Raw genomic sequence first — 23,358 nt, 5'->3', positions numbered from 1 at the left:
AATGCTCTGCACCAATTGTTCTGGCTAATGGAGATATCACTTACAGGATAAGATTCAAACCAAGACCAAAATGAGTTATGTGACTACACATCAGTGCCACCACACCTAGCAAAGCAGTGTAGTCCACATAACATTATTACCAACCTCAGAAGTTTTCCACTTATTTGCAAAAGCAACAACATCTTGTTCTATGTCTCCCTCTGGTGTGAGGAAGTCATCCCGCTGGTTGTCAGTGAAGGTGCCACACAGACCAGCTGTCTCCCCACGAAACTTTGCTGGAGCATCTACGTACACACGAGTCTGGCCGTCCCACCACACGTCCATCCCATTGCTCAACTCAACTGAAAAAAAAATATATATATTTATAAATATATGCTAATAAATAAGAAAAATTAGAGAACATTATTATTATTATTATTATGATTATTTTATTATTATTATTTCATTTTCGCCCTCCAAGCCCTGATGTGGGTCAGTGACCTGTGCCTGGGTGGGCTAATCCCCCCCCCCCCAAAAAAATAAAGTGTACACAATAATTTTTGTGACCGATCATATCCAGCTACTGCAAAAAATGGGTGCTACTATAGCTTGCGGTCTATAAAGATACTGTATCTCTAGTCTAACCTAATGTAATATAACATAGCCTTACATGTAAATACTAAATCATTAAAAAAATATTTATAGTGGATATTGTGTAGTACTGGACAATTAGTAGACCACAGTCTATAATGTAAATATGCTGTAGACTGCACACTATAGTGTAAATAACTTTGTAGACCGCACCCAAAAATGTGTAAGTCAATAAGACAACAAATAACCATACCAAATTTGACCGAAATTATATTAGATAATAAACAAAGCATGAATACCATCTTTATAATTACATACCCATTCAAATGTGTGTGTCATTTCCTACAATCAAAGTGAAAGGATCACGCTCTGGCAAAGTTTTATTTTTATTTGCACACAAATGTTTAATCTATTGAACCTGTCGATAATATGGAGTTCTCAAGAATGTTTTTTGCCATATGAAATACTATAAACACAAGACAGTGATGAATTACCTATGACGAGGATACTGGAAGCAATCTTGATGTATGCACCAGTGACCCAGGCAGGCATTCTCCTGAGCTCCACCCCATTAACAGTGACCTCCTTACCCTGCTTGAGATGTATCACTGTACCTTCTGTACGCACGGTCACTGACTTGGTACAGGATGGATACTGACTCACCACTGATCCTTGGAAGTTCATGTTCTGCATAAAGAGGAAGAAGAAGTGTTAAAAGATAATTTGAAGAGGAGAACAACGAGTTCATCATTAACTATTTAAGTCTCGGGCAAAGTGAGGAAATATGTAAACTTACCACTGGAGGAAATTCATTAACTTAACCCATTTTTTACTTGGAAAGTTACCTAGTTAGTTCGTTGGGAAAATGAAAGGCTATTTACTACACAATATACAGTAATGAGACAGACAGTTTGAGCCTTGTGGGAGAGGAAGACTTCTACTAAATCCTTATCAAAGTAATGCAATACTGTAATAAATTCTCTTCTATTTCACTGGGGAAGGAAAAGAGGATGTGGTTGCATCAGCAAAATGAGTCACATAGTACTGTACTATTTTGGAAACATACTGGGTAATTTTGTGGTCGTTTATGTCGTTAAGGATACGAGACGACCCACATGGGTATTGTACCTAATCGATTGATTGATTGACTGATTGTGGTAATTACATCCCTGGCGACGCAACAGCTTAGGTCATATGTCGCCGAATTACAAATAAAATAATGTAAGGTAAAAAACAAAAAATAATATATAACATAAGACTTTCGTAAAAACCATTTAAATGCTAATAGATAAAACTCAAAGCTTGTGTAAAAGGCCAGCTACCTCCACGAAGGAGAGGACGTCTACTCCCACACTACCCCCCCCCAAGCACCAAAGAGACACGGTAAGACCCGTCTTCCCCGCTACCGGGAGAGGCGCTTAAGCCGAAAATCTCTGAGACTCGGGCACACCACCAGGAGGTGTTGAACAGTCAATGGGAGGCCAGATCTCCAAAGTCTGTATAAGAGTTAAAATTAATATATATTTCATGCCATCTTAAATCAATACAAACAGTGCATGGAGTTTAAAAGTCTCAGAAGTCCCAGAAACTTAAACAAACAATAAAGTCTTTTTTATGTACGAAAACACTTAAAATCTACAGGCGTCATACTGTATTAATTTGGATAACAACTAGCCAGGGGTCAAAGAGATGACACATTTTGTACAGATGAAAAGAGCCAACCTTAGTTCTAAGGGCTTTCAACCATGTGCAACTGTGTGATAAATTATACCATTGGTTGGTAACATAAGAGGTGTTAAGAAAACAGTGAACAAAGGAAAAACAAAGAGACATGAAAAGGAAAAAAAGACAAAAATAGTAAACAATAGAACCAGTTGCCGATGAACACAATGTCATCAGGGAAGGTATAAGACTTAAACCATATCTCTCCTATCAGCTCCTTTAATCTACAAAAGTTTCCTTAGATTGTATCTCTGTGTGTAAATTAGATATAGTGTATCATTAAATACACCAATGACATTTGAATGATACTCTGAGGTGACAATACAGCTTTGCAAGCCCCAATGCATCTCATCAACACATAACACAAAGTCTAAAGCAATTACCTCGGAGAAGGCACCAGCACATGGCTGATTCTCAACCTCGATACTGAAGTCCTGCGCCTGCACCAGGTAGTAGGAACACTTGCCCATGAAGTCAAAGCGGCGGCCATCAAAGGTGGTGTAGTGAGGGTCACCCACAGCAGCACAGCGGGAGCCACACTTCACCTCCGTACACACCCACTCTCCTTCCAGACATGTACTGCAGGTATTGAATAAATATTATAGGCACCAGAAGGACTTTATTGATTGCACCAAAATTTCTGGATATACTATCTGCATGATACTAAACACAAAAATGGAAATACCAATGCACAGAACCTGACCTAACCTTACCTAACTTCCTAATCCAGGGGCTCTGCCCCTGGACCCTCAGCATATTAAAAAGAAAGAACTTACTTTGATATCAGGCACCAATTAAAGCAATCTTCTTCAGGTAGCATTGTGTAATTTTACTTTTTGGGGGTTTACAAGAGTGCGATCGGTTTGGATGTTATACTGAAACAATTATTTGTTCTTCAATGTCAGCACTCTGCCAACTAGTCCATGTTGACAGATGAACTCTTGGAGACAGTCTTCATCCTCCACAAATACAGATAACTTGCAATAGGATACCAAACACGATGTGATAACAATGCCATTGAAAAACAAAATGGCTTTCTTCTTCAGACCACTGATCGGCTCATTAGCCTCTTTGTCGATCAGCCAAGTCTCTGTTAACGCACTGTTGGCAAGTACTGGGCATGTACTGGCTCTTGCATGTATCTGAACCTGCTCCAGTGCTGGTCAAGTCTGGTCTTGAAACGGCTCACACTCAGTGCCGTCACAACAATCTCTGGCAGGTTGTTCCAAGAGTTCACAATTCTTACCTCGAAAAAGTTTGCCCTCACAGTTTTCTGGACTTGCGGCTACTTCAACCTTGAGCTGTGACCCCTTGTGGGGCGGGCCCCTCTCCACAATGAACGCCTAAGGTATCTATACCATTGGGCGAATCCTGATAGCGTGCATCCCAAAGCGTTAATAAAGTTGTGCAACAAGCTGAACCCCCTGAAAATCCTGTTCTGCAGATGCAAGGACGAGCAAAAGATCCCAGGGAGTGGACAATGGCTTATAAGAGTCTTATATTCAAACAGGGAGATCGCCACATGCTACAAATAATTATAGGCTGGTGAGCTTGACCAGCAGCAGTGGGTAATAGAGATGTGACCTACCGGCTACCGCCCCTGCGACTAACGAGCCAACCAGTGGCGAAGAGGACAGAGTAATGTTTATAACTCACCAAGAATTGCAACCGTGGGATATGGTATCTCCGGCGTTGTATTCCCTTTTGTGATGAGTACAGGGACAGTCACTGACAGGAATACAGTTGCCTTGATGGTGCACCAGGCCCCTGGGACAATCACAGCCCTCCACACAGAAGTCAGGAGGCCCACCATCAGATGGCAGGCCACACCGGGGCTGGATAGTAGACATGCACGGGTTGTACACTTTGCCTCCTCTGCACTCAACCGCTGTTGACATCATCATTAATGATAACATCTTTTGTGACAGAAAATTACTATGAAATTTTACAACATTTTCCTTGATGTATTAGAAGAAAATAAATTGTATGCTGAAAAAATCAAAACAGATTTACGTACTGTTATTCAGAAATTGGTGATGTGGAAATGAAATGTAAGTCACTGTACTAAGACTCCATGAACTATTCAAATAATATAAGATCACGGCTGGAAGATATTAAAAAAAAAACAGGAATTACAGAAATACAGTAATTAAATCTTCCATTAAATAAGTTCTTAACCCACTGTTAAGAATACAAGTAGTGCACCATATACAGGATCTAATTAGTAATTACATTCCAAACTGAGTTCTCAAGATGTGAAGTTAGGTGTGTGAGGACGGTGAGGTGTTTACAAATCTCCTTGGGATGTGTGGTAGGGACCAAGGACTATTTCCATGCTAACCTGGCCCAAAGACCATGCCCCTCTTCAATACTAATAGCTGATTGGTTCATTTCAAACTAAATGTGTTCACAATTGGTAAGCAGATCTGTTAGTATCTAAAATAGTGTTAAATATCTGAACTATCAAAATGCAAATAATTTCAAGGCATTAGTACTTCAAAGAGGAGGTTAGAAAATTTTAAAAGGTTGGTATAAATACGCGCTTATATACACGCAGTCTGGGGGAAGATAAAACGCTCAGGTGAACCAATCGCAGCTATTTGTAGCTATAGACGAGGGGCGGGGCTCATCGGCCAGCTTAGTGTGGAAAGGGTATAGTATCTTATCCTCGGTAGGGATGACATCGGCTTCTCAAGGGCTCATTTTAATTCATCAAAAGGCTTGTTATGAATAAAATGTTATGATTTGGCGACCATTTTCATGGAATTTCCACAGAGAGCATCGATATGCTAATTATGTATAGAATTCATTTACATTTGGCACAAATGTAAATGATTACAGAAGGGTCTTTTGGCATACCTTGCAAATTAGACTTTAAACAAACACAGTCTTTTGCAAAAAGTATCGCAATATATGATTGTAAATAATTCTCTGTACTAAATATTAAAATATTAAGTTCTATAATCTTATAAGCCTAGTTATTTCAAAGAGAAAATCAAGTAAATCAGCAATGAAATGACTACGACATGTATAAACTTGGCAAGAAGTGGAAATTTTTGTTTTCTAAACTATACTTTGTATGAATACCATATGTAATACAAAATTAACTATGCAATTTAGTAATAAATTTATGGAATATTTTTTTTTTAATTTATAGCTTAGAAGATAATTTAAATTAAAAACTATATGAGAGTTCCCCGCGATTTCATGCGTCACGTGAGACGCCTGCGAGACGCCGCGTAGACAGAGCTGGTATGACTCTACGCCTAGACCAGAAACAACGCTTCTAGACTTAGGACCCAACCATACCAGGTCGGCCAGTATGGCTAATTTGCTCATGTGGGTGGAGTTTGTGTGACGTCACCCTCGCCATCTGCGGTCGACCCCAGCAAGAGAATTCTTTGTACCGAATGTACAGTCACAATCCAAAGTTTCGGCACCCCCCTGTCTGGGTGTTCGCTGAGCAGTGGCGGCTCGTCAGTAGGCACTGTGGAACTGCAGCACCCCCTATTTCACCCGATATATATGTATTATATAATATATCATATATGTTTATTTAGTTATACTTGTACGAGATATTTAAAACTATTATCAATAAAACTTAAACTTAATGTCAATGGCCATCCTCTAATTCCGAGAAAACAACAAAACTCCCTGTATGTGGAACTGTTTTACTCGACAGTTCCAATAACGGGCGTTTGCTTTGTCGCACGCATGTCCTGGAGGCAAGCAGGGGTGAGCAGTGTGGCTCACACAGTGCCGATCTGGTTATCAGTGTGGGAGGTAGTGTTTACGCATCGTCCTGTGAGGTGCTTACGCGCCGTCTGCTATACCAAGAGTATTTGAATGTGATAAATTGTTGATGATGTGATATCACACTGTATGATATCACATCATCTACAATTTATCACATTTAAATACTCTTGATATGGCAGACGCGTAAGCACCTCACAGCATGATGCGTATGATTCATACTCATAGACAACATTTTGTATTCATTGTTTTTTCAGAAACTTTATTGTGTAGAAGAATTTGAATTAATTAAACATGGCCTCCTTGTTTTCCCAAGAAACAAGTTCTGTGACAGTGAGTGAACTTCAACAACTTAAATTTTCACAGTTGTCTCTTCATGAGAAAGTTGCTATTAAGACAAGAGGCCATCCCTCACCTGATATTCAAATATCTCAGCCAGGAATAAGCAACAGTAAGAGGTACCAAAAGAAAAGTTGGCTCTGTGGTTGGGAAGTAAAAAATACATTATTTTGTTTTCCGTGTTTGTTGTTTGGAATTGGAAGCGATGTAACTTGGACAAAAGACGGCTTTAGAAATATAAACAAAATGAAAGAAAAAACGGAAAAAAACATGAAAAGTCAAAGAAGCATATTGAAAGCATGGTTTCACTATCACTTTTAGGAAGCGTAAATATTAAAGAAAAACTTAGTGAAGCCTATAGACTTTTGAGCATAACAGGAAGGTTACCAAGAACCGTGAAATTTTATCCAAGATAATAGACTGCATTACATTTTGTGGAAACTTTGAAATTCCTTTACGTGGACATGATGAAAAAGATGATTCGGTAAATCCAGGTGTATTTAGGGGATTAACAAATTTTGCATCTAAATTAGACCCATATTTAAAGAACCATTTAAAAAAAAGTACAATCTTCACAGGTGTTTCTAAGACTATTCAGAATGAGATACTTGACTGCCTGCTGCAGATATACCATGATGAGATAAAGAAAGAGATTAAAGAAACTTCATTTGTAGCTGTCATGGCTGATGACACAACAGATGTTTCAGAACACACTCAAATGGTAATTGTTCTACGGTACGTGCTGAATGAAGAAATATTTGAGCGTTTTGGGGGATTCTTTATTCCAGAAAATCAAACTGCAGATGACATATCAAAATGTATTCTAGAGCAGTTAGATATAATCCTTCAAGGAAATAGACAAAAACTGATAACTCAGACATTTGATGGTGCAAATGTCATGAAAGGCAAAAAAGGGGGCGTTCAGGCAAAAATAAAAGCAGTTTTTAATAATGCACATTTCATTCACTGTTATGCGCACCAACTGAATCTGATAATGAGAAATGCAGCAAGTATTACGCGGGACTCAAGAATATTTTTCTCTAACGTTTTGGCTATACCAACATTTTTCTCAAGATCACCACAATGCGTACCCATTCTCAATAAGTATATAAAAGTCAGCATTCCGCGCCCATCCTCTACAAGGTGGAACTTTAACATACGGACCATGAACAAAGTACATGAAAATTTGCAACCTTTAAAAAGCTGCCTTGCTGAAATCCAGTCGACGGTAAGTGCAGATCGAACCATTTCAGAAGCAACAGGAATTTTGCAATACCTGAACAATGAAAAATTCATGTTTTGGTTGGAGCTTTTTCATCAGATCATGCCTTATGTTTAAGTAATTTACAACCAAATGCAGTCTCGAGAAATTGATGTGTTTAAAGTACATGAATATATAACAAATTTCAAAACTGCTATTTTAGAAATAAGAAACTCGAAGTACTGTGAGAATCCTTCAAAGACGCTCATGGCTGAAGCAAAGGAAGTATGTGACTGCATATGCGTTGATATAGCCTTGAGCAGTTGGGTCATGGTACGGCGTAAATAATACGCCTTGAATGCTGCGATGACGCCTTGGTTCTTAGGCTGCATCAGTGCTGTAGTGTTGGGAGGCAGGAATACAACTTTTACACTCATGCAAGTCGTCGAGATTGGAAGGATGGGCTGGAGCATTGTCAACGATCAGAAGAATTTTGAAGTCAAGGTTCACCTTGGTACAGTATTCTTTCATTGCAGGGACGGCGTACACGTTCAGCCACTGGCTAAATATGGCACTGTTTATCTATGCGTCTCATTTGCCTTGTAGATCACAGAAAGGTGATCCTTAGAGTAACCTTTCAGAGCCCGTGGGTTGGCAGTGCGAGAAATTAGCATAGGCTTCAGCTTGAAGTCCACCAAGCAGCAGCGTCAAGTAGTCTTTTGCCGCTTTAAAACCTGACGCTCTTTTCTCCTCCTTGGGTATATAGGTCCTTTCAGACATCCTCATCCAAAAGAGACCAGTCTCATCCACATTGAAGACTTGCTTCGATGAGAAACCTCCTTCCTGGATAATCCGTTTGAATTCTGGCGGGAATGTCTCGGCAGCAACCGTATCTGAACTGGCAGTTTCACCAGTCATCTTAATATTGTGGAAGTTATACCTGCGCTTAAATTGTTGAACCCAGCCTCGACTGGCCGTAAAGGTCTCTTCCTTCGATCCTTCACCCTCTTCTGCCTTTATTTCGTCAAACAAGGATCTGGCCTTATGCTGGATAACCATAAGGCTCACAGGCGCATTGCGTTGATTCTGGTCCTCCATCCACATTGCCAGCATCTTTTCCACTTTTTCTTTCACAGTGCTTCTAGTACGAGTTGTCTTAGTTGCACTCAGAGACGAACCACTTCCAGCACTAACCTTATTCTTGTCAGCGTTGTTCCGGATAGCATGCACCATTGTGGGGGTTAGACCAAGCACAGCGGCTATGTCCACAGCACGTTCCCCTTTTTCAAATTGGGTAAATACATCCATTTTCGTAGCAAGGGTAATGCTCTTACATTGCCTCTTCACTAAACTAGCATCGGTAGCACTTGATTGGCGCTTGGAAGCCATTTCGAATGGTTAGAGTACAGTTTTAGAGCAAAAGCACATAAGTATACATGAATGATGAGAATTCGTAACAGAGACTGGCTTAGCGTCGCTTGGAGATGCTGTGACATTCCACGAGTGAGGGCAGCGCGCCAGCCGAGAGAGCATAGTGCGGCCAGACAAGAGCGGATGATGCACCATAGAAAGTAGTCCGTGACCACACAAAACGACGAAGTATCGGATCACCGGGACGTTACGAATTTTTGGTCTCTAAAGTTTAGCGACGTAGTACCGAAACAACGTAAAGCGGGGCGACGTTATACTAGGACTTACTGTACTCCAATTAATCACTATCTTACAAGAATTTCAGCAATACAAGTTATATTATCGTAAGTCAAGTCAGAAATTTTTATAAGCGTTAATATATCCTCCGTGGGGGGCTGGGGAGTGACTGGGCCACCCCCCTTCCACAAGGGTCGTCTCACTGTTTGTCTACTGTACTGACTCATTCATGATATAATATTGTTTATTTGTTTTTCATTAATTAGTACAGATACATTACTGTACTAATCTGTGCTTATTAAAGTTCTTATAGTATCCGAGCAGGATAGGACTCGGAGCAACGGATTCAAGTTGGATAAGTTTAGGTTTAGGAGGGAGATAGGAAGAAACTGGTTCACAAATAGGGTGGTGGACGAGTGGAACAAGCTTAGCAACTTTGTAGTAAGTGCTGGAACGCTGGGAAGTTTTAAAAGGAGGCTAGATAGATTCATGGATGATAGAGTGGTAGTAACTCTCGACAGGAGCTGCCATGCACAGGCCAACCGATCTATTGCAGACTCCTTATTTTCTTAAGTTCTTATGTTTCAGATTAATAATATGTAACATGGTGAGCGTCTACGACATCAGACGCCATGACCGGTTAGTGACAGCGTGTAATTTTATAATCCCATTGTGAAGACTTATATCAGGGTATCCTCAGCACAAACTACTCTAATTATTTTTAAATAAACAACAATCATAATTAATTTGTTTTGGTATTTGATATCATAGTGTAGCCGTGTTTTATTAGCTGCGATGGAGTAGGTCCTCGTATTTTTACGATCAGGCATTACCATGGGATCTTCTGCCCTACCACCTATGTGCATGTGTAAATCACTATTCCAAATCCCAGACAGTCTATTTATGCAGTGAAAAACTTGGGATGAAATAAGATCTTAAAGGACAGGAGTGGATCCAGTGATAGGTATTATTAGGAAGACGCTCTCAAGGTGCAACTGAGTCGTGTAAACTTAGGTACCCCTGGTTGGTACCACATTGTGCTACAGTGGTACATGAGAAGAATGAACTTCAATTTGGTCAGGAAAAAAAAAGGCCTTTTATTTATTGAGATTGGGTGGGGCTGTGGTTTCAGATCATATTTCTAGGAATGGACAGCCTTTGTATCACTTTCTGTAAGCAAACATTGGTAAATACTGTTATAACAGACATATTGCAGAAGTGAACACTGATATAAAGCATTTTTTAATTTAGCAAAATTGGAGAAAATATAGAATATTTACGATGATGTATGAAACGAGGGGTCAAAACATAAGAGGGCAGAGAGAAAAGATTACCCGTCAAAATTTTTTTGTAATGTTAAGTATTTTATAGTAAGAGAAGTAACAATCCTTAAGCAAAGAACTGGGAAAGGGAGAGTATAACTTTATATGATGTGACTCAAAGGGCAGTACAGGATATACCAACAGAACTTAATTGGTAGTTTATCTGCTCAAGTAATTTTTTTTCTTATCTATTCTCAATTTTTGTCATATAATGTGATTATCACACACGTTATGAAAATAACCTGTCCCGTAAAATATAATTTCTAAAGGGGAGGGGGAAATGTGAAGAGAACAGTGGAGCGACAAAGGGACCAGAAATAAAATGTGCTTCAACTTGCAGCGAACATAATCATAATATCGTGGAGAGCACTGCAGTTGATCTTTGGGATGGGACAGGGCTGGTGAAATTAATTAATATGAAGAGAAACTTAAATCGACGTTCATTTTTTTTACATTTGGAAACAGCTTGGGAACATGTTGTAGAATAAAGTGAAGACGAGTATTTTAACTCGGCGATAAAAAGTGAAAGGTGATAGAGAATACACTTTGCATAGTCCTGAATATAATGTACAAAACAATATATTCTTATGTAACTTGGTTAGCATAACACGAAGTACCTTAATGAGATTTTAACTTACGGCAGAGGTCCTGTGAGCGCCAGCCGCCGGGAATGTCACCCCCGACGCTGGCACATTCCCTGTAGAAAGCGGCGAAGGATTCACAGGCACACGCCTCACGGTCCTGGGAGTCACAGTCACAGTAGTCCCAGCGGCAGGCGTTGATGTACGGCTCCACATCCACCACCTGTCAGCATCACACAACATGATCAGTGTCTTACATACGTATAACTGCAAGTATAGGAAAGCTGTGACCATCACCACCGTCAACCAAGGGCTGTGACAACACTTATTGTTAAAGTGAAGAAAATGTTTACTGTGGTTGTTGGTCGTCTTACAGCTTCTTGTCCTTATTGGTAAGTGGACGTATGTCAACGACGTATGTAGCTCTCACCTCGTCACACTGAGGGTTACAGGTACAGTACGAAGGTGTTCCAGTTCACTGTACCACCACCAGGGGGCTACAGATACAGTACCAAGGTGCTCTAGTTCACCTGTACCACCACCTGGAGGTTACAGGTACAGTACGAAGGTGTTCCAGTTCACTGTACCACCACCAGGGGGCTACAGATACAGTACCAAGGTGCTCTAGTTCACCTGTACCACCACCTGGAGGTTACAGGTACAGTACGAAGGTGTTCCAGTTCACTGTACCACCACCAGGGGGCTACAGATACAGTACCAAGGTGCTCTAGTTCACCTGTACCACCACCTGGAGGTTACAGGTACAGTACGAAGGTGTTCCAGTTCACTGTACCACCACCAGGGGGCTACAGATACAGTACCAAGGTGCTCTAGTTCACCTGTACCACCACCTGGAGGTTACAGGTACAGTACGAAGGTGTTCCAGTTCACTGTACCACCACCAGGGGGCTACAGATACAGTACCAAGGTGCTCTAGTTCACCTGTACCACCACCTGGAGGTTACAGGTACAGTACCAAGGTGCTCTAGTTCACCTGTACCACCACCTGGGGGCTACAGATACAGTACCAAGGTGCTCTAGTTCACCTGTACCACCACCTGGGGGCTACAGGTACAGTACCAAGGTGCTCTAGTTCACCTGTACCACCACCTGGAGGTTACAGGTACAGTACCAAGGTGCTCTAGTTCACCTGTACCACCACCTGGGGGCTACAGATACAGTACCAAGGTGCTCTAGTTCACCTGTACCACCACCTGGGGGCTACAGATACAGTACCAAGGTGCTCTAGTTCACCTGTACCACCACCTGGAGGCTACAGGTACAGTACCAAGGTTCTCTAGTTCACCTGTACCACCACCTGGGAGCTACAGGTACAGTACCAAGGTGCTCTAGTTCACCTGTACCACCACCTGGGGGTTTCAAATGACCATCAAAGGTTGCAGTAAGCGGAGGAACTTTACCTGGCGGCAAAAGACAAACTTCAGGTCATACTGCAGGCGAGAACAGAATTCATTTGCATCTCGAGCTTGAGCCTTACATGGGTGCTTCATCTTAGGCTGTTCCAGACACACATCTGTGGGGACAAAAAAGTTTGTAACACATTTTGCTATATAAATGTTACATTTCATGCATCCTTGACTAACTTTTCTCTAAATTTTAGGAGGTTAGTGGTACTCTGTACAGCGGTAACGAGCATAACTCTCACTAATATGATAAGTGTTCGAGTCTTGGCCCACAAACACACACACACGTAAGAAGTAAGAAGTATGATCCCACCAAACATCATAGGTCCCCGGTTTCCCTTTGTACTAACACTGGATAGATCAGCCGCCCAAAAGGTTAGTAACCTGATAAGTAGCGAAAATTATAAAAACAAAATTATGTGGACTTACAGGGAAAACAATCTGCATTTAGATAAGAAAGCAGCTAAAATGACATCGTATATATTCAACAGATCTCACTAATTATCAGACTTTTATAAAGTAACAATAAATATATGAGCACTAACCACCGAGGGTCTTGGCCTGCCAGACTTGTAGAAAAGAGTTCATGTTGGTCACCAGAGTACCATCAGGATAGCTCCAGTCATTGTCCATGTTGCCATCAAGTCGACCACACAGCCCTGACGTCCTGTTCCACAAGACCTCACTGACCTCTGCCTCCACCAGGTTCTGTGACCCAAGAGACTAAGATTAATACCATAGACCCTGAGGCGACGGTGAAATATCACGATACAATTACATCAACGGACTTTTGTCAAGAACTATGAACACTACCACGAGATGTCATGACTATCGCTCAATGTCAATAACTACAAATTGACGTTACACTCATACAATTTTCTTAACTCACCTCCAAGTACGTTATGTGATCCCCCCCCAACATTATAACTCCCACACACTAGGACCCCACACACAGGGGTCCCCACCCATTATGACCCCCACACATTAGCACCCCACACACAGTGGCCCCCACACATTATGACCCCCACACACTAAGACCCTACACACGGGTCCCCACACATTAACTCCACACATTAGGACCCCACACAGTGGCTCCCACACACAGTGGACCCCACAATATTCCCCACACACACTAGGGACCCCACACATAGGGCCTCCCACACATCATGATCCCCACACACTAGGACCTCACACACAGGGCCTCCCACACATTATGAGCCCCCACACACTAGGACCCTCTACACATTATGACTCCGAACACTAGAGACCCCACACAGGGCCCCCACATTATGACCCCCACACTAGGACGCCACACACAGGGCCTCCCACACATTATGATCCCCACACACTGAGAACAGGAACCCACACACTTAGACCCCCACACACAGAAGACCCCACACATGCTCTTCACACACAGAAACCCCCACATTATGACCTCACACAGAACCCCACACACATTATGACCCCACACAGGGCTTCCACACATTATGACCCCCCCACACACTAGGGGACCCCTGAGGGCCTCCCACACGTTATGACCCCCCCATACACAAGGGTCCCCACACATTATGACCCCCACACTAGGACCCCACACACATAGGGGCCCCACACATTATTAGTCTTCACACACTAGACCCCACACATTATGACCCCCACACACACTAGGACCTCACACAAAAGGGGCCCCCACATTATTACTCCCACACATTATTTCACACTGTGACTTCACACAGGGATCCCCACATTACGACCCCACACACTAGGACGCCAAACAAAGGGCCAGCCACACATTATGACCCCACACAGATGATGCACACACACAGGAGGCCCCACACTATGACATCCCCCACACAGGGTCCCCACACAGGGTGCCCCACACACACTAGGATGCCACACACACATTATGACCCACACACTAGGAGACACCACGCATAGGGGCCCCACACATTATGATCACACACTAGGACCTGCACAAAGGCCCCCACATTACATTCCCCACACACTAGGACTCACACACATTATGACCCCACACACACTAGGGACCCCATACACGTTATGACCCCCATACACTAGGACCCCACATACCCCCACACCCCCCACATGCAGGGGCTCCCCACACATTATGACCCACCCCGGACCCCACACACATTACAGGACCCCACACACTAGGACCCCACACACACATTATGACCCCCACATGAGACCCCACACACATTATGACCCCCACACACCCCACACATTATGATCCCCCACACAGACCCCACATTATGACCCCCACACTAGGACCCCACACACATTATGACCCCCATACACTATGACCCCCACACATTATGATCCCACTAGGGACCCCACACACATTAGGGACCCCATACTGAGACCCAACACATTTATGACCCCACACACAGGGACCCCTGCTATCAGGCCCCACAGATGACCCCCACTAGACACCACACACAGGGGGCCCCCACCTATTACCCCCACACACTAGGGAAGCCACGCACAGGGGCCCCCACACATGACCCCTATACACAGGGGCCCCCCACACATTATGACCCCCACACATTATGACCCACACACTAGGACACCACACACAGGGATCCCCACACATTATGATTCCCACACACCGGGGACCCCACCCATTATGACCACCACATACTAGGACTCCACACACAAAGGCCCCCACAATTACGACCACACACACACAGGGCCCACAGACTGTGACCCCCACACAGTAGAACCACACACACAGGGGGCCCCATAAATTATGATCCCAATACACAGGGGGTCCAGCACACTATGACCCCCACACACAGGGTCCCCCCACACAGGGTGCCCCACACACTAGGATGCCACACACACATTATGACCCACACACTAGGACACCACACATAGGGGGCCCCACACATTATGATCCCCACACACTAGGACCTCACACAAAGGAGCCCCCACACATTATTACTCCCACACACTAGGACTCCACACACATTATGACCCCCACACACACTAGGACCCCATGCACATTATGACCCCCATACACTAGACCCCACACATATTATGACCCCCACATACAGGGGTCCCACATCTCCTCCACACTAGGACCCCCTCACATAGACCCCACACTAGACCCCACATTATGACCCCCATATGACCCCACACACATTATGACCCCACACATTACCCCACACCCCACACATTATGACCCCACACACACACATTATGAACCCCCCACACCCACACACATTATACCCCCCACACACCCCATTAATACATTAGGACCCCCACACACCTGAGGGACCCCCACACACAGGGGCTCCCACATTATGACCCCACTAGACACCACACACAGGGCCCCCACACCTTTATTACCCCCACACACTAGGAAGCCACGCACAGGGGCCCCCACACATGACCCCTATACACAGGGGCCCCCCACACATTATGACCCCCACACATTATGACCCACACACTAGGACACCACACACAGGGATCCCCACACATTATGATTCCCACACACCGGGGACCCCACCCATTATGACCACCACATACTAGGACTCCACACACAAAGGCCCCCACAATTACGACCACACACACACAGGGCCCACAGACTGTGACCCCCACACAGTAGAACCACACACACAGGGGGCCCCATAAATTATGATCCCAATACACAGGGGGTCCAGCACACTATGACCCCCACACACTAGGACGCCACACACAGGTACCCCCCCGCACACTATGTACCCCACACAATAGGACGCCACACACAGGTAACCCCGCACACTTTGTCCCCCACATACAGGTACTCCCGCACACTATGACCCCCACACACGAGGATCCACAAAACACATTGTCGAGTATTACCTTCATGTCCCACTTGAGGGTGAGGCCGAGGCCCCATAGCTTGATCACCACAAAGTGCGCCACTCGTTGCACAAAAATGCCGTTAATCTGCCCAGGGATCGCCAGGTTGGTGTTCCGGTTTGACAGGCTCGGCCGTCCTGACTCTGTGAGGATGAGATTTTGTAGAGCGTCAAGGCAAGCGGAGGAAAAGGAAGATGGAGGATTGTCAGGGAAAGCAAGGAGGGAGGGAGGGAAGGAAGGATGAAGCGTAGGCAGGGGAGGAAGAAGGGGATGGAGAATATCCAGGGGAAGCAGGGAGGGGGGATGAAGGGTAGGCTGGGGAGAGAGGGAGGGGGAGGCTGATAGCTGGCCCTGAGATGGGGGAGGGGGATGAAAGGCAGGAAGGGAGGGAGGCAGGGGAGGAAAGATGTCCTGGGGAGGGCAGGGGGGAGGAAAGATGGTCAGGGGAAGGCGGGGAGAGGAAAGATGGTCAGGGGTGGGCGGGGAGGAAGATGTCAGGGGGAGGGACAAGATGTCCAGGGGGGACGAAAGATGTCCAGGGGATGGCAGGGGGGAGGAAGGAGGTCAATAGGAGGGCAGGGGAGGGGGAGGTCAATAGGAGGAGGTGGGGGAGTAGGGATGTCCAGAGGAGGACGGGGGGAGGAAAGATGTCCAGGGGAGGGTGAGGAGAGGAAGGGGATCAAGAGGAGGGCAGAGGGAGGAATAATGTCCAGGGGAGGGTGGGGGAGGAGGGAGGTCAATGGGAGGGCGGGGGAGATGGCCACACTTCTGACCCGTACACTAGAACAATACTTATACGTAACATTTTAGGATCACGTTTCTTAAATTAAAGTAGAACTGAGAAAAATAGAGATGTTAACAATTGTTAGATAGATAGATCTAAATCTAATAAATATGATCTAATTGTGTTTTAATTACATTTACTTATACCACATGACAAAGAACTAATGTGGGATATATCAGTAGCATACATTATAGAACATATTCATAAATGACAGCTCGATAATATACTCAAATGTAATGCATAAATTTGAAAATTAGAGTTTATTCCTTTTACAGGCCAATAAGAACCAGACTGACAACAAGACTTACCAGTGGCCTGAAGAATATATTCGTCATCCTCCAAGAAGATTTGAATAACTTTCTGGCACATTTGTCCTTTACAACCATCAGCATTATGCAGGTTGACAGTAAAGGTGCCTTGGGTGGAGTCCTGCAGCAGCGTGAAGGAGCACGAGCTCTCAAAGCTGGACAAGGGGGATAAAATATGTCCACGTCAAAACAGCATGTTATCTGTCTATGTACAAGGATTAATATAATGATACTGTTTTACACACATACTAAAAAAGGGGGGTGGCAGAAGACGATACCTACTCAGAGTTCAGGAAAAATAATTATATATATATATATATATATATATATATATATATATATATATATATATATATATATATATATATATATATATATATATATATATATATATATATATATATATATGGAAGTTTCTGTGTGTGTGTGTGTGTTTTTTGCAGATTAACCTTGGTAGGTATAAGTCTACGGCAGTAAACCCCGAAGGAAAAATCTGTGGTGGAGCCCCGCATCAGGCAGACATGCTTATTGAGTTCCAGTAAGACTCCAACGGCAGAATAGGCGGAAGAGGTGACCAACATGAGAACCCAACGACTACACCAGCAGATGAAAGCAATGCAAGATGGACAGGATACTAAGGTGAAACCCAACAAACTGGGCTATTGGCAGTTTATTGCAACTCTCCCTCTCCCCAATCACTGCAACACTGGATCAGGAAAAGGGAGAACCAAGATGTGTGGTTGCAGCCTGTGCAACTGCCTCACCACATAAATCATCTCACGCTCAGCCATCATCCAACTCATCCTAATTTTCAGAGTGCCGGATTTAGACTTGGCAGGGCCTGGGGCCATCGACTGTGAAAGCCCCCTCCCCCCTCCCCATAAAAAAAAAAAAAAAAACGAGTCTTCCTGGCAGGCTGGTACTCAACTTAGTCCATGGCTCAGGTCAGGGTTGAGTTTTATAATTAGTTTTTTTAAATTATGACACCACTTACACTTTGTTACTATTTTATTTTATTCCCACAAAAGTATTAAAGCAACAATTTATAAACAAGGTTCCTAAACATTATTGTTCATACATTTTACACACAATTAAATGTTCGTCTTCCTAACTTTGGCTATGCTAAACTTTCTGATACAGTAATACTTCCAGTGTCCAAGGAGCTCAACAGCTCATGTTCAATCAAAATAAGCTCAACTTGTTCAGTCTGTCTTGGCAGATAGAGTTTCTCAGTCCATTTTTTATGTTTCAGTTTTGAGAATGAGCTGTAACCTGCACAATTTGTGCACAGCATGCAAAAGATATATTTTGAGTAGAATGTTCACATTAACGAGGGTATCTACCATAGGTTAAATAAAAGTGAACCTGAACAGCTGTATTAGCCCCTGTCTTATAGGCAGAAGTATTTATATAAATGGGTTAATTACATTAGACTTATATACTTTATCACCCTCTGTAACTTTCCACTAGCTATGAGGTTGCATGTTCAGAGCATGTGATAAGGTGTGCCCACGGGAAGTCGCGTCACTTAGTGCTGAGTTAAGGATTAAGTAACCGGTTCTCTGGCCACCTATTGCGGGCAGTAGTTTGATAACTCTGACTAGAGGAAGACGTTATTGAGAGCCATCGTGGATGGTTCCGTCTTCCCTCGAGGGAGGACGTTGGATATATTTCCGTTCTTCCCTCGATGGGTTCCTACTCATTCTCACTCAACTATCTCATCATCGATAGGACGTACTTACCAGAGCTATATAAGATAGTGTTCTCAGTTAACGCTCATTACTACAGTGATTAAGTTACGGTGATAATCCTTTTTGAAAGTGCACATAGAAACCTTTTATAATACATACAAACAAAGCAACATATTGGATTTTACTACGGAAGATCCAATAAACTTTGATCTATATTTTAGTATGTCTAGAATATAAGGTAACGTGATTCACAAGTGATTGTTACAAGTGGTGACAACCCAAGAAGGTCGTTATATATATATGACAATTTCAAAAGTAACTGTTATATTCACGGTAACAGGCACCTCAACAGATACACAGTTGGTAAAGGTAGAGACATTATGTTCTCCCCGTTACTGTGGCATACAGTTACATCTGTTACTAAAAGAAACAAATCGTTATACAGCTCTTGGTTATGATCCTTGGCAGATTCATCAAGGAAAATATCTGGATCTCAATGAAGTCCAGACAACTGAACCAGCTTATCCTGAGCACTTGACAGATTACCTTAATCTGATAACAAACCGAACTTCATAAGCCTGTGACCTCCTATAAAGAGCACTGACAAGGTTGACCACAATGAGGAAGAACTGTTGCCTGAATTTCTCCCTCAATGATCTGGGATTACTTTCTTATGTTCCTTCTGCAAATCACTGTCGCCTCAGCTTTCCAGTATATTCTGTATTCTCTCCTCCACTACACATTGTCTTTCTTCTTGCTTCGTACTCTCCAAACTTGAATCTCTCCTCTTCAACAAAATGATTGAGTGGTTTGTAGAGCTTCACAGTGGTGCTTAGAGTTGTACCCTCTTTCTTCATACTGATGTTAGTTGCTTGAAACCGTTCTAGAACAGTTCCCCAGAAACACAAAAGTAGGGTAAATTCTAACTTGTCCATTTTTCACAAGACTGCCAACTATGGCCTTGTGTCAGGTTTCTGTCTTCTTCTATTGTTGACACACATCATTTGATAACATTGTAGCCTTTCAAGACTGCATTGACTACATCATGTCAGGCTGACCAGTGAGTATTTGAGAATTGCTTTACTACACTCAGGCCCAGTGGAGCCACTTTATCGGTCAACAATTTCCATCTGCTTGTGGATCCAGATAAGAAAGTGTAAAGCTCATTTACAAATGAGAAGAGATTAACAGCTTCAATACAACAGGGAGCTGCTACCTCTCCAACGGGCGTGAGTGAACGTGCAGCACAGGGGACATAATCAGCATACTTGCATTCTCTTTTGATCAATGCCTGCACACCTTGCTACTTCCCACTCATATTGGCCGACTACGACAGTTTCCGATGTCAATGCCTTGAGAGGCCAAAAAATTGGGTGTGAGTGAAGAAGGGGTATACTTTACGAATCTCACAACAGGCCGTATGGTAAATCTAAATGTCGCATTTTAGGGCTATAATTGTCAGTTCGGATATATCCGAATTTCGCACTCAATTATCATAATATAATCAGCTAGGGAGGCCTTTGCTGTCAGATATTTAAAAAAACCCTGCCAATTTGGAACAGTTTCAATCAATTTCTATAACCATGTGGTAGTACACACCAACTACCATGTTGCCTTTTGTCTTTCTTAAGGTAAACACCCCACACACAATCATAGATCATGACACTTAAATTGAATAAGACATTCAGTGTTCGTTTACATTTCAATATTTGCGTAATTGGCATTATTCATAATGATAGATATCAAAATATAAGACTGAGCCTAGAGGGGTCACAAGGGTCACCATAGCTTTTGTACACCAAATTATGATGAAATATAAAATTTTTATAATACATTATTTTTTTAAAAGGCCCCTTGTATCTTCAGGGCCCGGGGCCATGGCCCCAATGGCCCCTTTGTAAATCCAGCACTGAGTTTTCATCATCATCAAAACCCCAAAACCCCCAAAAGTCCTATGACGACAGGCGAGTGGCGATGGGGAAAGGCAGAGAGGACTGCTGGCAGTCTCTAGTCACAACTTAACACATAAAATGGTTGTTTATGCACTGGGATCTAGGCAGCAGTGCAATCCAGTCTTGTCTGTGCGACTGAGCAGCCTTTTCCAGGGCCACTCTGGTCACTCCACATGGGGAGGGGGCTAGAAAGGGTGCTCTAAACATAGCCTGCCTGAAGAACCAACCTGACTGAGCAACCGCACCCAGTAAGGTCATCCTATTGCAGTCGAAAACATAATTACAGATCAAAGCAAAAACAAATTATACAACCTCTTACGGTCGGTGCATGGAATGTCAGGACCCTTCTGGATACTGGCACAAATAAACATCCTGATAGAAGAACCGCCCTTGTGGCAAAAGAGCTGGCTAGGTATAACAACGACATAGAAGCCATTAGTGAGTCCCAGCTCTCAACAGAGGGTCACCTCACAGAACAGGAGTCTGGCTATACCGTCTTCTAGAAGGGGATAGTCTTAATACAGAGAGAGAGAGAGAGAGAGAGAGAGAGAGAGAGAGAGAGAGAGAGAGAGAGAGAGAGTCTTTCGGTTAACAAATTTATTGACAAAGCTTGGACTACAGTTTGCTTATTCTGAGTAATTCAGTCAGGTCTGGACACTGAGGGTGGTATCACTTCTCACTACCACGCAGGACAGAAGTTCATACACAAAGAAATAGATCATATTCATTAACAGTATATACGAGTCATGTGGGTGACATCACTGTTCACTGCCATGCAGGACAATGGTTCATATACATTAGAAGTCATATTCTAATTGAGGACTAATCAGTGTGGGCGAGCAATTTTGGATAAACAGCAAGAATGTCCTCAAGCACCCCTGATTCAATGTAATACTTGTAATTACAAAGTCCATGATACAACAAGCCGGATGGCCTGAAGTCATTGACAGTGTCATATTCAATAATAAAATGTTCCAGTGTATACTTTAAAGGTTTATCACAAAGTTTACATGACGTGTGTTCCAGTATGGGTACAGCGTCACTAACTTGCCAGATGTGTCTGTATCCTAGCCTAATTCTAGCCACGTCTGCTTCACATTGTCTGGTTCTGTCCTTATGCTGGCCATACCGGTACCACTTGTCACAAAATTTGTCATGTTAACTAATGCTACAACTACCAGTGTCATGATCGTAATGATGGCTAGCCTGTTAAAACCTAATGATTCATATTACGCTACACGTCCACAAAACCTTCCAAGTCTCCCAGTGGAAACGTCCTCCATTTTCTCTGTTTCTTTGATGACGTCATACAGGTGCCATATTTTTGTTGACCGAGTTTGTAAACTCTTTCTCCTACCGAGACCTTGTAACCCATGTGCAAGTGTTACACTAACGTAGCTGATGTGCTTTAAGTGAAGTATTTTTACGTCCTTAACGTCCTTTTGAAACGTTGATGTTCGTTTTCAACCGTTAGTACGCTCACAGATCCTCACCCCACAGGTCCCTGTCGGAGCCTAGGCCATGTCTGTAGCTTGGATGACGCATCCACTGTTTGGGAGGTGGATGAAGGCCATAGAATCGGTAAACTCCGTGAATCCCGAGCGTCAAGAATCCACTACCACCTATGGGCCCCATAGCTGGCCAGCCTCCCCCTAATGCTAACTGCCCACGTGGTGACACCGGATCATCAGGCCCCACAAACAACTGCCAGCCCCCATCATTGGTGGACGAGTCCATGACTCAGTAGGGCTATTTGGTGGTGTGTTATTTCACCGGAATTATAGGAGTTTGTTGGAAGGTGCCACGTGGTGAGGAGACTGCCACTTGAGTATTACTCCTGATGCTGTTGAGTGTTATGTCTGGTTCTGCTTGATCAAGCAGGTGTGGTAACTGGCATCACGCCACAGGTTTTAATGGTGCTAAGGTGCTGTGAGGGTTTGTGTGTGTTATTGTGTGTACACCCAGTCGTGGTGTAAGTAAATTGGGCCTTAGGGCCATAGTACAAAGCGAGTGCCTATTTGTGCATTAATATAATGTCATTGTAATAACCATTTTGTGCTTTCTATAAACCATTGTATTTGTATGTTGGGTCTATTATTCACCTGCAGTTGTTCACCGTTATTCCTTCCTATTACTTGATACCAAAATTACATGTACCCATGGGCCTAACCCTCGAGTCACGCTACCACAGGTCAGTATTAAA

The 23,358-nt window shown here is 43.3% G+C and overlaps 1 protein-coding gene across 1 annotated transcript in view; it reads right to left on the bottom strand.

The window, feature by feature from the left end:
- The window catches only part of LOC121859372 (hemocytin-like), a gene marked incomplete at its 5' end in the record, with an annotated part of 457,920 nt that overhangs the window by 392,101 nt on the left and 42,461 nt on the right, over positions 1 to 23,358 (bottom strand). The window contains 9 exon segments of the mRNA XM_042356148.1: positions 145 to 341; positions 1,065 to 1,257; positions 2,676 to 2,871; positions 3,949 to 4,180; positions 11,193 to 11,358; positions 12,557 to 12,669; positions 13,105 to 13,267; positions 16,421 to 16,563; positions 17,513 to 17,667. Of these exon segments, the coding sequence (XP_042212082.1) occupies positions 145 to 341; positions 1,065 to 1,257; positions 2,676 to 2,871; positions 3,949 to 4,180; positions 11,193 to 11,358; positions 12,557 to 12,669; positions 13,105 to 13,267; positions 16,421 to 16,563; positions 17,513 to 17,667 (1,558 nt within the window).

Source organism: Homarus americanus, unplaced genomic scaffold (genome assembly GCF_018991925.1).
Source record: "Homarus americanus isolate GMGI-L3 unplaced genomic scaffold, GMGI_Hamer_2.0 scaffold7626, whole genome shotgun sequence".
Classification (NCBI taxonomy): Eukaryota; Metazoa; Arthropoda; class Malacostraca; order Decapoda; family Nephropidae; genus Homarus; species Homarus americanus.
Note: the sequence above shows the minus strand (reverse complement) of the source record. Positions and strands in the feature narration are given on the sequence as shown.